This window comes from Staurois parvus, unplaced genomic scaffold, assembly GCF_062004578.1.
Source record: "Staurois parvus isolate SC_StPar_1 unplaced genomic scaffold, SC_StPar_1.0 ptg000894l, whole genome shotgun sequence".
NCBI classification, from domain to species: Eukaryota; Metazoa; Chordata; class Amphibia; order Anura; family Ranidae; genus Staurois; species Staurois parvus.
Window position 1 is genome coordinate 2886818 of NW_028318690.1, and position 15144 is coordinate 2901961.

At 38.7% G+C, this 15144-nt stretch overlaps 1 protein-coding gene across 4 annotated transcripts in view; it reads left to right on the plus strand.

The window, feature by feature from the left end:
* Positions 1-15144, plus strand: part of SORBS1 (sorbin and SH3 domain containing 1) — a 177341-nt gene that overhangs the window by 133221 nt on the left and 28976 nt on the right. For all 4 annotated transcript variants that reach the window (XM_089656208.1, XM_089656211.1, XM_089656209.1 and 1 more), the window contains 5 exons: positions 3419-3586; positions 8337-8383; positions 13576-13690; positions 13769-13894; positions 14289-14483. In XM_089656208.1, coding sequence (XP_089512334.1) covers positions 3419-3586; positions 8337-8383; positions 13576-13690; positions 13769-13894; positions 14289-14483 — 651 coding nt within the window. The remainder of the gene's footprint in view (positions 1-3418; positions 3587-8336; positions 8384-13575; positions 13691-13768; positions 13895-14288; positions 14484-15144) is intronic.

A 15144-nucleotide genomic window follows, 5' to 3' on the forward strand; every position in this document is an offset into this window, starting at 1 on the left:
TGAATGTCCTATGTAGAGCCTCTTTCCCCACCTTCATGTGACAGTGCTCAACAGAGGTAGTGCAAGGGACAGTGCGTGGGCTGTCAATCACCAGGCACCAGCAAAATACTGAGTATTTCTCTTTGCTCCAATTAGCCAAACTGCTTCAGGAGAGTGAAGGAAAGGTGAGTACATGCATCTGGGGAGGATCACAAATAAGTAAACCTGTTTTTTGCCCTGCATGGGCAAAGCACAGGAGCACTTTAAGTATTGGGACTGGATGGACTTAAATTGAACCTAACCTGGCATTGAAAGTGCCTAAGGTAACAATAGTGCTAAAATGCTGGCCCTTACCTGTGGTAGTCTTAACATTGATCCCTGTGTTACTGCGGAGCCCTTTGTGTCCTAGGCCCAGACTAAACAAAGGACCTCCTCCCTGGTCAAGATTAATTCTTGCCCCTCTTGACACTAAACCCACTGTCATTCAAATGCTATGTCCTCGGTGTGTAGTAGGGGCTCTGACATTTGCAGCTGGGTGACACTGGTTTTGCTCATCATTAGTTCTGCTATCATTACTTCTGAGTCACAGGTTCGGAAAAGGCATGCAGCAAATAAAAGTCAGAACTCCTCATGTCTCTGCTTGTTCCAGATGTGTGACTCAGATTGTATAGAAGCTAAGGGATGAGCATAACATTTAGGGAGCTAGCTAGTAGTGATCATATTCATTGGACTTGTACTTGATGTTGAAGTTTTTTCACAGCTTATCAGAAGCTCTAAACTGAAGAAGTGGTTTGGATAAGTGATGCCTTTGAACCTCAAGAACAAGACCAGTTGAATTTGACTAGCTACTAATATCTATGAAATACATAGCCTGGATAAATGAGAACCTTTTACAGACATTCAAGAAACTGGCATTTTCAGAAAGATCAGCAATGGTAGAATACATGTTAATCTCATGAAAATTTCGTAGAGGTCGATTAGGCGTTTACTGCTGCCTTATGATTAAAATGCAGGCTTTGTCAGAGAATATATTGTCTGAGGATATAACATCATGTTAATAAAAACTATTTTTAGGCATTCATTAATGATTATGTGAGAAATTACTTGGTACACATTTTGTATGCAGCACTGTATACATTGTGTATAGTGATCGCATGATATTGGAGCAGTAGACATACCTAATGGTCATAGAAAAGCAGTGGAGAGCTAGAATAGTGGAGAAAACATGAACTATTTAACCATCCATCTTCTATGATAATCATAAAATAGGAATCCAGTAACCATGATTTGTACATAAACTACCTACAGTGCTTAACTCTAGGCTAAATGTAGAAAAAGCATAACCCATTGTCTGAAAAAAAAAAATTAGTCCGTCCTCATGCTACCAGGATCATGTAAAATATTTTTAGTATTAATTAGTCCGTCCTCATGCTACCTGGATCATGTAAAATATTTTTAGTATTTGTATTAACAGATGTATGTGCGTGTGGCCAATTATCATCTTCACGATGCCATAGCAATATACAGTCATGGCCGAAATTGTTGGCACCCTTGATATTTCTCCAGGAAATCATGTATTTCTCACGAAACGTATTGCATTAACACATGTTTTGCTATACACATGTTTATTCCCTTTGTGTGTATTGGGACAAAACAAAAAAAGGGAGGAAAGAAAGCAAATTCGACATAATGTCACACAAACCTCCAAAAATGGGCTGGACAAAAGTATTGGCACCCTTTCACAACTGCGGATAAATAAGAATGTTACAAGCATGTGATGCTCCTGTAAACTCACCTGGGGCAAGTAACAGGTGTGGGCAATATAGAAATCACACCTGAAAGCAGATAAAAAGGAGAGACGTTCACTTAACCTTTGCATTGTGTGTCTGTCTGTGCCACACTAAGCATGGACAACAGAAAGAGGAGACGAGAACTGTCTGAGGACCTGAGAACCAAAATTGTGGCAAAATATCAACAATCTCAAGGTTACAAGTCCATCTCCAGAGAACTAGATTTGCCTTTGTCCACAGTGCGCAACATTATCAAGAAGTTTGCAACCCATGGCACTGTAGCTAATCTCCCTGGTCGTGGACGGATGAGGAAAATTGATGAAAGATTGCAACGCAGAATAGTCCGGATGGTGGATAAGCAGCCCCAAACATGTTCCAAAGACATTCAAGCTGTCCTGCAGGCTCAGGGAGCATCAGTGTCAGCGCGAACTATCCGTCGACATTTAAATGAAATGAAACGCTATGGCAGGAGACCCAGGAGGACCCCACTGCTGACACAGAGACATAAAAAAGCAAGACTACAGTTTGCCAAAATGTACTTGAGTAAGCCAAAAGCCTTCTGGGAAAACGTCTTGTGGACAGATGAGACCAAGATAGAGCTTTTCGGTAAAGCACATCATTCTACTGTTTACCGAAAACGGAATGAGGCCTACAAAGAACAAAACACAGTACCTACGGTAAAATATGGTGGAGGTTCAATGATGTTTTGGGGTTGTTTTGCTGCCTCTGGCACTGGGTGCCTTGACTGTGTGCAAGGCATCATGAAATCTGAGGATTACCAAAGGATTTTGGGTCGCACTGTAGGGCCCAGTGTCAGAAAGCTGGGTTTGCGTCCAAGATCCTGGGTCTTCCAGCAGGACAATGACCCCAAACATACGTCAAAAAGCACTCAGAAATGGATGGCAAAGAAGCGCTGGAGAGTTCTGAAGTGGCCAGCAATGAGCCCAGATCTAAATCCCATTGAACACCTGTGGAGAGATCTTAAAATTGCTGTTGGGAAAAGGTGTCCTTCCAATAAGAGAGACCTGGAGCTGTTTGCAAAGGAAGAGTGGTCCAAAATTCCGGGTGAGAGGTGTCAGAAGCTTACTGATGGTTATAGGAAGCGACTGATTTCAGTTATGTTTTCCAAAGGGTGTGCAACCAAATATTAAGTTAAGGGTGCCAATACTTTTGTCCAGCCCATTTTTGGGGTTTTGTGTGACATTATGTCATATTTGCTTTTCTGCCTCTGTTTTATATTTGTTCCAATACATACAAAGGGAATAAACATGTGTATAGCAAAACATGTGTTAATGCAATACCTTTTTTGTGTGAAATACTTGATTTTCAGGAAAAATATCAAGGGTGCCAACAATTTCGGCCATGACTGTACATATAAACTAAAAAACCAAATCCCCATTCCTGGTGTACATTGTGTTGTCTGGATCATGTAGTGGAGTTTGGCTAATAAGTTACATTTTAGTAAATCTCCTAGGACAGTAAAAGTATTACATTACAGTATTGCATTTATTGCTTCAGCTGCTTTGTATCTTAAAGCCAAATCCTGCTTCTCAGCAATCTTTTTGATGGAAGTTAATTTACTGATTCCTTGAGTAGTGGCATGACCAGGCAGGTGCTTCACAAGCCCAATAATGAAATTTCTATCTTAGAAACTTTTAGAGGATCAGCGGAGACTTAAACGTGAGCAAGAAGAAGCTGATATTGCTGCTAGGAGGCACACTGGGATTGTCCCATCACACCACCAGTTTATCACTAATGAGCGGTTTGGAGAACTCCTCAATGTAGACGATTCATCAAAGAGGAGATCTCGGTCTGAGGTCTGTTCTTGTGGACATTAGGCTGCTGCTTGGCCCAGATCCGTATTGTCCATGTACATCTATTCACTGTAGCCAATCATTTATTGCCTAGAGTATGCCGCCCATTTGCTTTTCCATCAATTGCTTTTTATCTAATTTGGCTGGTAGATGAAATGAGATCACTAGCGCTTGCAATGTGCATGTTAGTTGCGGTCTTAGGTGCTCTTTGCATGCCATTATGACTTATTATAGTTTATTGCATATAGGTTATATTTTGTATTATGCTGGAGAATTTCTTTTTCCTTTATCAATCAGACAATGCATGTTTTATCTGATGATTAACTACTAACAAACCTTTGAAATAAGTATGATTGTGTTTATTAATCTTGCTAAAAGAAACATCTGTGTATGATGCTAATCAAACCTACCTAAAATTATGCTAAATTTTAATGTGTTGTGTAATAAGAAAGGTTACTGGGTTTATACGAATAGTAATACATTTGCTTTTAATGTAAAAATGTTTATAGTACCTATAGCAACCAGGCAGATGATATAAAATAACTGGAAGCTGACTGGTTTTGAGGTCTAGTTGTTACAATGGCCACCCACTTCTAGTATGTTTCTGTATCTCATTTGGTTTCATGACACATACACAGAGCATCCCTTTAATTCAATACATTGACTCAGTATTATGAAATAACATGGCACAATAAAGTACAGTAATTATGTTTCCTGTACAGTTTCCATGTTTTCTGAAATGATTATCCAAATGTTTCATTGCTTCATACTACTACAATGGGTAGTAAAAGTGATTTTTATCAGCCAGTTGGAAGTCCTTTTAGACAACATCCTAATAATGACCCAGTTATCTGTCATATAAAACAACTAATTAAAATCTGAATCAGTCTTGGGACCATAAGGAAAGCATTATCTATTGTGACATGCTATATTAACAAAATGCTAGATTATTAAAAGTAGACACAGGTGATATCTATTAATATTAAGTGTTCTATCCTAACTTTGTCATCTGTTTATAAAAAATTATACTATACTTTGGATTTTTAAAGATTGGATATGAATTCAGAATTTTTATATAATTTTATATTGCAATTATTTATTTAAGAGAACCTATTAGGAGAGACCTATGGGATTTGCAATCACTGGCTATTTTTAAAGCATAACTAAAGGCAAATCTTCTTTTTTTGTTTTTGTTTTGGATGTAGTGGGGAGGGAGTAGAACCCGTGTCAGTTTTTATTGCTGTCTATGACCCCATTAGGGAGATTCACCCTCTCTATTTGTCCTGTTTACCATTATCATTGAAAGTGAAAGTAAAAGAAAATACCAAATTTTTGGATTATCCCCAGAAAAGTAATAGAGAGGAAATCTTCCAATGGGGACACTAGTTCTGGTGGCCTGGGGGTTTCCAAGGAATTCCCTTAATTTGTAGGGATTTCTACTCAATTCCTGTTCGGCTATGGCACTGGAAGTGTTGGGGAATCTTCACAATGGGACCCAGATGGTGAAAATAAATGTGACAGAGGTTATAACCCTCCCTTACTCTATCCAAAATGAAAAAACGTTTTTCCTATAGTTCTACTTTAAAGGTAGTTGTGGGGCTGTCATCCTTAACCTGGAACAATTATGCAGGTCAGGTGTCCTGACACTTCTCTAAAAACTGTTTGACCCATGCATACTGATGTTCAAAAAATGAGGTTATCGTAATAAACCAGAAAGCAACAAAATTAATATTCAGGCACCAGCGTATATACACATTTAATGAAACAGAGAAAGAGATTGCTAGAGCATACATATACAGAGCATAGATATCAAAAAGCAGTTGAAATAGATTAAAGCATAGGTACAAATACACATGAAAATGTTCATACATGAAATAGTACAAAAAGTATTTGGTAGCCTTGGACAGCTCAATAATTGTCCTTCTCTTCTATGGATGGTGCATTACCCCTAGTTTTTTCCACCTATCCGCTATAGCGATTTTTGTCGCTTCTTAGCCTTGGTGTCATTCCGCACCTAGTTTGCTGGCTTTGTATACCTCTGTGCAACTGTGACCTTTAACTTTGTGTTTGTACTACTTTTTCAAGGCACTGTATATCAAGTAATGGTTAGGTGCTAGAGATACAGAAAGAAATACCAAGGGAAAAGCCCACGAACAGGTCTTGAGGGGTTGCCACCTACAATACATCACTCATGAAAAAGTACCTTAACTGTATAACGAAAGGCTGACAATCAACTTAAATACATAAAATTAGGGAAGCAAGAAATAAAGAAATAATACAAAAGAAAAAATAAATTCTCCCTAAGGGGTCGAAAGAAAGGGAAAGAAAAGACCAAAAAGAAGGGAGAGAGAAAGGAGGAGTAGAGCGAGAGGAGACCTTGGATTTTCAAGGAGTGAAGGTAGTATATAGACAAGTTTGGGAAGAAGGCAAGGCGATCTTCATAAAGGATGCCCAAGGTTCCCAGGTGTGTTCAAACATTGCTTGTTTATCATTAATCACACTAGCAACCTTTTCATGGAGCATAATCCAGGATATCTTATGTTTCATACGGTTTATGGATACAGAGTGTTTCTTCCATGAGCCCGCAGTGGTGATCTTGACCGCTAGCAGGACAAAATAGACCAAACACAGCTTGTCTGGGTCAATGACTATCTGAGAAGAAGGTAAAGGATGGCGGTCATGAACCATAAAAAGTTAGCAGCTCCCATATTCTGTCCTATTTGTATTTGAAACATAAAGGTTATTTGATGTTTATATGTCAAAAATGATGCTTTTCCTGTGTTTAAAGACTGTGTACTAATCATTTTACTTTGTATTAATTAAAATATATGTAAAGTTTATCAATTAACTTCTCTCATTTGTTTTTTTGGGGGTTTTTTTTAGTCTGCTAAATATGCCATTGAAAGTGTGGTGTTATATCTGTTTTTAGAAGTGCAAAAAAATCCTGTTGATTTTGCCCGAAATTTTGTGAACCGACAACCTCCTGTGATCCCTGTTTGTACATAAAGAGGGGTTATTGAGTGAAGTAGCAGGGAGGGAGATAAGAAGTCTGTGTTCTTTGTAATGAACCTGAAATAAAGTAGGTACAGTAGGTCTGACAACACCTGCTTTTGAATTCAGAACCAAACATACATAACATTCATTTCATGTCAAAGAGGAAGGCAAGGGAACACTAAATTTCTGGCACATCAATAGTTATTGATTTGTACTTGCAGCATGTTGAAAGAGATAAATGTGCATGTACTGTAGAGATGTACAAAATATGTATTTTTTTTTTTTATTTTGCCTTGACATACACGTTAAGTCCTCACGAGTTGAATGAAGTTGAGTCTTATATTTATAGTATGTTTCCGTTTGATTCAATAACAGCTATAAAGGAAGCTGATTCATTATTCTGAAAATGCTCAATGCCTGGCTGTCATGCTGACTTTCTGTCTTCAGTACTTTTTGGTTTCTGACCCAGAACAGATCTCCAGATACTTTTCTCTAACAATCTTGATCTGTAGATTTGTTCCACATCTAAGATTTAAAAAGTATTAGAGCCAGCTAGTTTGTATAAAAGCAGGGCAACTAGAATTTTCAGAATTTCACTTTTGTGAAAGATCTACATGAATGTTTATATAAACCCAAAATCTATTTTTTCAGTATGTTTGAAACCATGCCTCATTGTGTAGAGCTTTAAGAAAATTATTTTTTGCTAATCTCTTGCAAAATTTCTTACCAGTATCAGCACTTTGTGTTGCAGGCTGACAGCATTTAGACTGCCATGTGAACTCCTTTGACTGGCTGGTGGGCTTCCTATAAGGTCTGTCAGGTAGGCTGCCCTGTAACATGAAGCAGCTGATACTACAATCCGACAAACCACCTGCTAATTTAGAGGCAGTGGCTTAGTTTTGTCAGCCTTTATTAGGAGGATCTCCAGGTAAGGAAATTGTATAGAGTGAGACATGATACCAAACATACTGAAAAATACAATTCGGGTTTACATTCACCTTAATGGCAGTTTATTTTTAAATCTATGCTTTATAGGAAAGGTTAATAGTAATGTAACATCCACATTGGATTACACCTCTGCAGTTAAAAGTAAAACCTATTACCCTATTGCCCATATTCCCACACAAATGCTAAAATTAAAATGAAAGAAATACATTTCCTTTCTTCCTAGTTTCCTTTATGTCAAGTGCAGCAGTTGAATTATTTCGGCACATCGCTGATATAAGATGCACACATTCCAGAAATTGAAATGCACTTTGTTGCTTTTCGTGCCATGAAGTTAAAAGAGAGTTATTAATAATTCATATTATCTGTGATTTTCTCATGTCCAGCGGCTGGCACACATTCTCTGCTGTTCTAGACAAGTCTAGTTAGAAGGAATGGCTTTAGGCGATGCACTATGACTTTAGTATGTAAATTCTATAGATGAAAGTGTTGTTCCGCATACTTTTTGCATTAATAATCACTAGCAAGTATTAACAGCAAATCCAACTAAAATATATCATATGCTACGTGCTGCATAATGTTTTAATTAGTCATCAATATTCTATGAGCTGTGTCTCAGATAAGGGCAATTAAGTCAGATTTGCATTTGAGTTTGCACCAAAAACTTTATTTGGTTATAAGAAACCAACTAATTCAACTCATTGTGGGCTCTACATGTAACATTTACATTTTTCCTAATCTGTTTTGTTAAGCAGTTAATTGCAGAATAATTACAACATTATCTGTTAAAGTGACTTTTCCATATCTATTTTAGATGACACAAGCCAGAGCAAAATTTGATTTCAAAGCACAGTCTCCAAAGTAGGTGACCTGATAATACTGTCTTTTTCTTTCTTTAAAATGTTCTGATTTATTCTTCATTTGGTTTAGACTGAAAGGGTAAGGGATAGAATCTTTTGTGTTGCCATTTCTGAGGCCACTAAGATTTATTCCTCTGTGGTCACATACACCGCCAATAATCAAAGCACAGACTAGAATAAAAAACATTTTAAAGTAGAAAGAGCCTATATGAGAACCACTATTAGGTTTTTATTGCAGTCTGTGTCCTCAGAAAAAAAGATTTCCTAACATCCTTTGTGGTCACTGGGGATGAGCTGAGGTGTGTTTGAATCCGATTTCAAACCCAACTGAACAAGACCTCCAGGAAGTGGTCGATGTACTATGCAAGATATAAACAATTGAGGCATTCACTTTCCCGGAGCTACACGTATGCATGCCCTTGTATACGTGCAGCTGCAGGAAGGGGAATACCCCGGCCACAGATGACAGTTTCCTGGTGAACTCACTCAGGTGGGTTTCAAGTATGATCTGAACATGCCTCAGTCCTTCCATATTGGTCACCAAATGAACTAGTATTATTGCCAACTGAAGTGTACAAATTCCAGTTCATATGTGTGCACCTGGATCCATACTATATATGTTACTAGAAATATTTGAATTTATGAGATAAATTGTTTGATTGTAAGCTCTTATGAGCAGGGCCCTTTGACCTTGTTGTATTGAATTGTATTGTTCCTGTATTGTCTCCCATTATATTGTAAAGCACTGCACAAACTGTTGGTGCTATATAAATCCTGTATGATAATAAAGAAAGTGAGGGACGTTCTCCCCACACAAACACAGATGGCACTTATAGTATACCTGACAGAGGTTCTTCCCCATTCTAAACAAAAAAAAACATTTTGTCTGATGTTGGGCTTTAAAGTCTTTCAGCTTGCTTCTACTATAGTGGTGAAGGGAAAAGATTGTGGGCAAGATTGGGTAAGACTTTCCAACCTGTCCAGGTATTTGTTCCACACAAACACTCAATCGGGGATGTTATGTGCTGCCCCACAGGAAATGAATCCTCTCCTGATCCAGGCCAAAAAAGATGGATACATTTAGAGCTTGTTCACACTTGACTAATTTCTAACTCTTGCCAAATGCCCCTATAGCGTTTGAGAGGCATTTGGGAAGCGTTTTTAATGCTCCTCAAATGCTCCCCCAAATGCCCTATGCGCGTTTGTGAGGCGTGTGCCAAGACCTAAAACCGCACTACAAACGCCTATAATGACGTTTAATGGTATTACACTCTGCAAATGCCTGCCAGGCGTTTGAGGAGCATCACCATAGACTTGAATGGGAGGCTTCAACTCCTCCTGATTGGACATAAGGTGTCAATTTTGCCGCGACGCTAATGCTTCAGTGTGGTGCCATGTGTAGAGTTTTGATAGGCATTTGAGGAGCGTTAAAAAACGATTCCCAAATGCCTGTATAACACCTGCTAACAAAGCTAGTGTGAACTTTGCCTAAGTCAGTTTTGGGCACTTATTAAATCACCCACTAGATTGCTAGATTTTTAATGTTACATGGAAACTGCAAAAGGAGGGAGATTTCTAGACTTAGCCTAGTAATGACTGTATGAGAAAGAGGCTAAAACAAAAAAACTGCTGGATTTCAAGCAATCATGTCAATTTGTAAAGAACTATTCAGAGACACAGCCTGTAAAAGTTACAGTACTTGCCTTTCCGGTGGATGGTGCGTTGAATCTTCACTGCTCTGGGGTCTGTTGCTATCCAACGCTCCAGGTGCCCCCCCCTCCACTGGATACTGTGGTTCCTTTCATAGGCCACTACTGTGTCTTTAAACCACAGTGCTTAACAGGAAAAGCGTTATCTGGCACACCCAAAGTGTCCAATGGCAGCAGTGCCATAAGCTCTTCCAAAGAGCGAAGTTTAACATGCAGTCTACTGGAAATGTAAATTTAATCTTTCTTCTTTTACAGGCTGGGTCTCTATTAACACTGCAACAGTATTGCCTTAATTTAATGTTTTTTTAGAGTTAAGATGCTGGGAATGCAAACTGCAGGAGAGCAATGAAAACATTTATTTTGGAGAGACTTGGGGTACCCATATATGAAGTTATTGATAAAGGTCACACAGCTTATGAGTTCCCTTGACTTTACAGACAAAGAATTACCCTTGCAAATGTGGAACGGCTAAGCTGGGAGAACTAAAAGCTCAAATGATGCATTGGTATTTTATAGTAGGTCATATCTCCCTTGGCAGGACGTGTCTGTCAAATGTGGCCATATCTGTGGAAAGGCAAATAAGTTACAGATCTCGCTGTCCTTTAACCAACCACTCAATCTGTGTAGACCACTTTGGCCACTAGTACTGTCTTCCTTTGTAGAGATACAGTTGCAAGAAAAAGTATGTGAACCCCTTGGGATTACGTGAAGTTTTGCATGAATTGGGCATAAAATGTGCTCTGAACGTCATCTAAGTCACAACAATAGAAGAACACAGTCTGCTGAACATAATACTACACAAACATTAGATGTTGCCATGGTTTAATTGCACACAACATGTAAACATTCACAGTGCAGGGAGGAAAAACTATGTGAACCTTTGGACTTAATAACTGGTTGACCCTCCTTTGGCAGCAATAACCTCAACCAAACGTTTCCTGTAGTTGCAGATCAGACCTGCACAACGATCTGGAGTAATTTTGGACCACTCCTCTTCACAAAACTGTTTCAGTGTAGCAATATTCTTGGGATGTCTGGTGTGAATCGCTCTCTTAAGGTCATGCCACAGCATTTCAATTGGGTTGAGGTCAGGACTCTGACTGGGCCACTCCAGAAGGCGTATTCTGTGCTGTTGCAGCCATTGTTTTGTTGAATTACTTGTATGCTTTGGGTCATTGTCCTGTTGCATCACCCATCCTCTGCGGAGCTTCAGTTGGCGGACAGATGGTCGTACGTTTTCCTGCAAAATGCCTTGATAAACTTTGGAATTCATTTTCCCATCAATGACAACAATCCGTCCAGGCCCTGAGGCAGCAAAGCAGCCCCAAACCATGATGCTCCCTCCGCCATGTTTCACAGTGGGGATGAGGTTTTGATGATGGTGTGCTGTGCCTTTTTTTCTCCACACATAGTGTTGTGTGTTCTTCCCAAACAACTCAATCTTGGTTTCATCTGTCCACAGTATATTTTGCCAGTAGTGCTGTGGAACATCCAGGTGCTCTTTTGCAAACTTCAAACGTGCTGCAATATTCTTTTTGGACAGCAATGGCTTCCTCCAAGGTGTCCTCCCATGTACTCCATTCTTGTTTAATGTTTTCCTTATTGTAGATGTGTCAACAAAAATGTTAGCATGTGCCAGAGATTTCTGTAGGTCTTTAGCTGACACTCTGGGATTCCTCTTTACTTCATGCAGCATTCTGCGCTGTGCTCTTGCAGTCATTTTTACAGGACGACCGCGCCTAGGGAGAGTAGCAACAGTGCTAAACTTTCTCCATTTGTAGACAGTCTGTCTTACCGTGGACACATGAACATCAAGGCTTTTGGAGATACTTTTGTAACCCTTTCCAGCTTCATGCAAGTCAACAATTCTTGATCGTAGGTCTTCTGAGAGCTCTTTTCTGCGAGGCATGGTTCACATCAGACAGTGCTTCTTGAAACCAGTAAACCCAAAACAGGTGTGTGTTTTTTAAGGGCAGGACAGCTGTCAGCAACACATCCAATATCATCACACTGATTGGAGTCAAGGTTGGCTCACTCCTGGCTCCAATTAGCTCTGGGAGAGGTCATTAAGCTAGGGCCTCACATACTTTTTCCTCCCTGCACTGTGAATGTTTACATGTTATGTACAATTAAACCATGGCAACATCTAATGTTTGTGTAGTATTATGTTCAGCAGACTGTGTTCTTCTATTGGTGTGACTTAGATGACGTTCAGAGCACATTTTATGCCCAATTCATGCAAAACTCCACGTAATCCCAAGGGGTTCACATACTTTTTCTTGCAACTGTATATATTGTATCTGGGCAACAATGGGAAAAGAAATTATTTAAGCTCAGAAATTCACTGGTTTATGGAAAATACATGTTAGAAAGAAAATTATGGATATAACAAGGCCATCTTTAAAACCTAGCTTCAGCCATAACTTTAGTTTTTTGAGTTTTGAATTGAGATGCCAAAGGTTGGAATCTCTTTCAGGTATTTATTACTGTATTTGTTCCTATTGGGACAGTGTTCTCTTAAATTGTCTTGATGATGAGATCCAGTTACACCCTGACACAAAAGTTATCAACAGGGCCAGACATTGAGGGACATGTTCTCAATGGAAACAGGTACAAAAACTTGACAGATGTTTTATTCTGTATTATGTTTAAAATATTTTCCTTCACTTCCTGTCTCTGAAGCCGACCACCAAGAGAATCTTCCCCACAAGACCAAGTAAAGGAGTAAAATTTGACTTACGGTTTAACTATTCTTCTATATGCCTAAAGCAGGAAACAACATTTTGGCTGGAGTAAGGCTTCAAAGCTGAACTGCAGTAAAAAAACCCACAAAGATGAGAGCACAAGGGATGTAACTTACATTGAGTAGGATTTGTCTCTAGTATTGATGCCTCTTCTATTAGTTGAAATCCTTCTCCATCGATGGCTTTCACGCCAACTGCCTGTAATCTCCCGCTGTCAGAGGCTCCAATATATACTTACGTGAAAAATCTCTTTTCATGTTGTGAGCGCTGCTCACATGCTGGCCATATCTTTCCACAACTTCACGGATTTCCTATCTGCTTTGTAGTTACTCCTCTGTGTTTTGCTTTCTATTTCTACGCACTACATATCCCATGGTACCTTGCTGCATGCAAGCAGTGATTCCTGTATTGACTTTGCCTCCTGAAATTCCTCCTTTCAGCGCCTCAGAAGGCAAGCTCTGTGCATTCTGTAACACAGCAGTGCCCATTAACACGGTATAATGAATATGTGCCAGAGAATTCAAGGAAGTAAATGAGTGGGAGACTTCAAAAAGTTAGTTTTCAAGCTTCATGACTGTTCTTTTTAATAGGAGTATATGTGATTTTAAATTTTGACCATAGATACATTTTAAACAACATTGTGGATATGTATGTTTCCAATTTTTCCTGCACTCAAATACATTTCATTTTAAAGTGTAATTATTGTAATCAGTGTCATTTTTATTTACTCACTCATTTAGGGAGTTGCCGCTCCAGAAAGGAGATATAGTTTACATTTACAAGCAAGTAGATCAGAACTGGTTTGAAGGAGAACATCATGGAAGGCTGGGAATCTTTCCTATTTCATATATTGAGGTATGACCTTTATACCAATATGACAACAAGAAAGCCATTTTCTTGATCGTGGGCTGAATATTTTTGCTTTTATTACAGATGTTGCCACAAACTGAGAAAGTACAGCCACGGAAAGCTTCACCAGTGCAAGTTTTAGAGTATGGAGATGCCATTGCAAAGTTTAACTTTAATGGGGATACAGCTGTAGAAATGTCTTTTAAGAAGGTAAAAACATTAAACTGAACTTGTCGTTAAAATTCATGCTTAAAAGGAATCAGTACAGCATAAACCCTATTATGGTTTTAATATACAAAAATCTCTTTTATCTTATAAAATAGTGATGCTGCTGAGCTCTTTTGTCTAATCTAAACCCTAGCCAAAAGAGCTGATGGTGTTTGGCTGTCAAAAGCATTGTGCATATTGTCTGCCTGTAAAGACTGCTGTCAAACTTACACCTAAAATTAAAATGTTCCATGGTAGATAACCTAAATTCACTTGAGGCAATCCATTCCTTTCCATGACATTTGTTTACTTTGGAAAGAAAGAAATCCTAAATGAAAGTTTCTCATCATTATGATCTCTAAAGGATCTTAGAATAAGTAGTATTTTTTATTTAAAGGGTGAAAGGATAACGTTGATTCGCAGAGTGGATGAGAACTGGTATGAAGGGAAGATATCCGGTACAGGCCGTCAAGGTATATTTCCAGTAACCTATGTAGATGTGCTCAAGAGGCCGCGTGTTAAGAACGCACCAGATTACATGGATCTGCCATTGACTTATTCACCAAACAGAAGCACAAGTGCGTCCCCACAGGTATGAGCCTGCTGTGTGTTATTCTATGTATCATCCTGAAATGTATCAACAGAAAATGTGTATTTCAGTTCCAGCTTTTCACATTCTTGCACCTAAAGCTCAATATTTAGTTAGCTTTGGATTTAATATAGAAGAGTTACAACCTCTATCAATTTTTATTGCTGTCTATGCCCCAATTTAAGAGATTTCTTCTTAAATTTTTTTGTACATGACAGGTGTTGGACAGGATTTAAAGAGAAAAACCACCTAATGAGGACACTGGCAGCAATACAAACACATACCTTAATTGTACAGTATGGAACAGTGTATCAAACATTTAGATGTAGTGCAATCAAAAAAACAAACAAAATTGTCCAATCAACTTAATATCTCAAATGTCCATGAATAAATTCTTCACCTATGTGTCGTGATTCTAGAGCTTTCTAATTCCATCCAAGTGTTGCATGCTCCACCCTGTGTTCATACCACACGAGAAGAAGCTTGTGAAAACAGCGTAACGCGTATAGGAGCAGGAGCCACACTGGTGAGAAAGATCCTTATAAAGATGTGGACATATTGACCATAAGTTGTGCTATCTTATGCTATTATCATAGCACTTTGGGTGTTTTTTAAATGTGAGCGTATCTATGTGGAATTTTTAATGAAATAAATAGGAGTATAC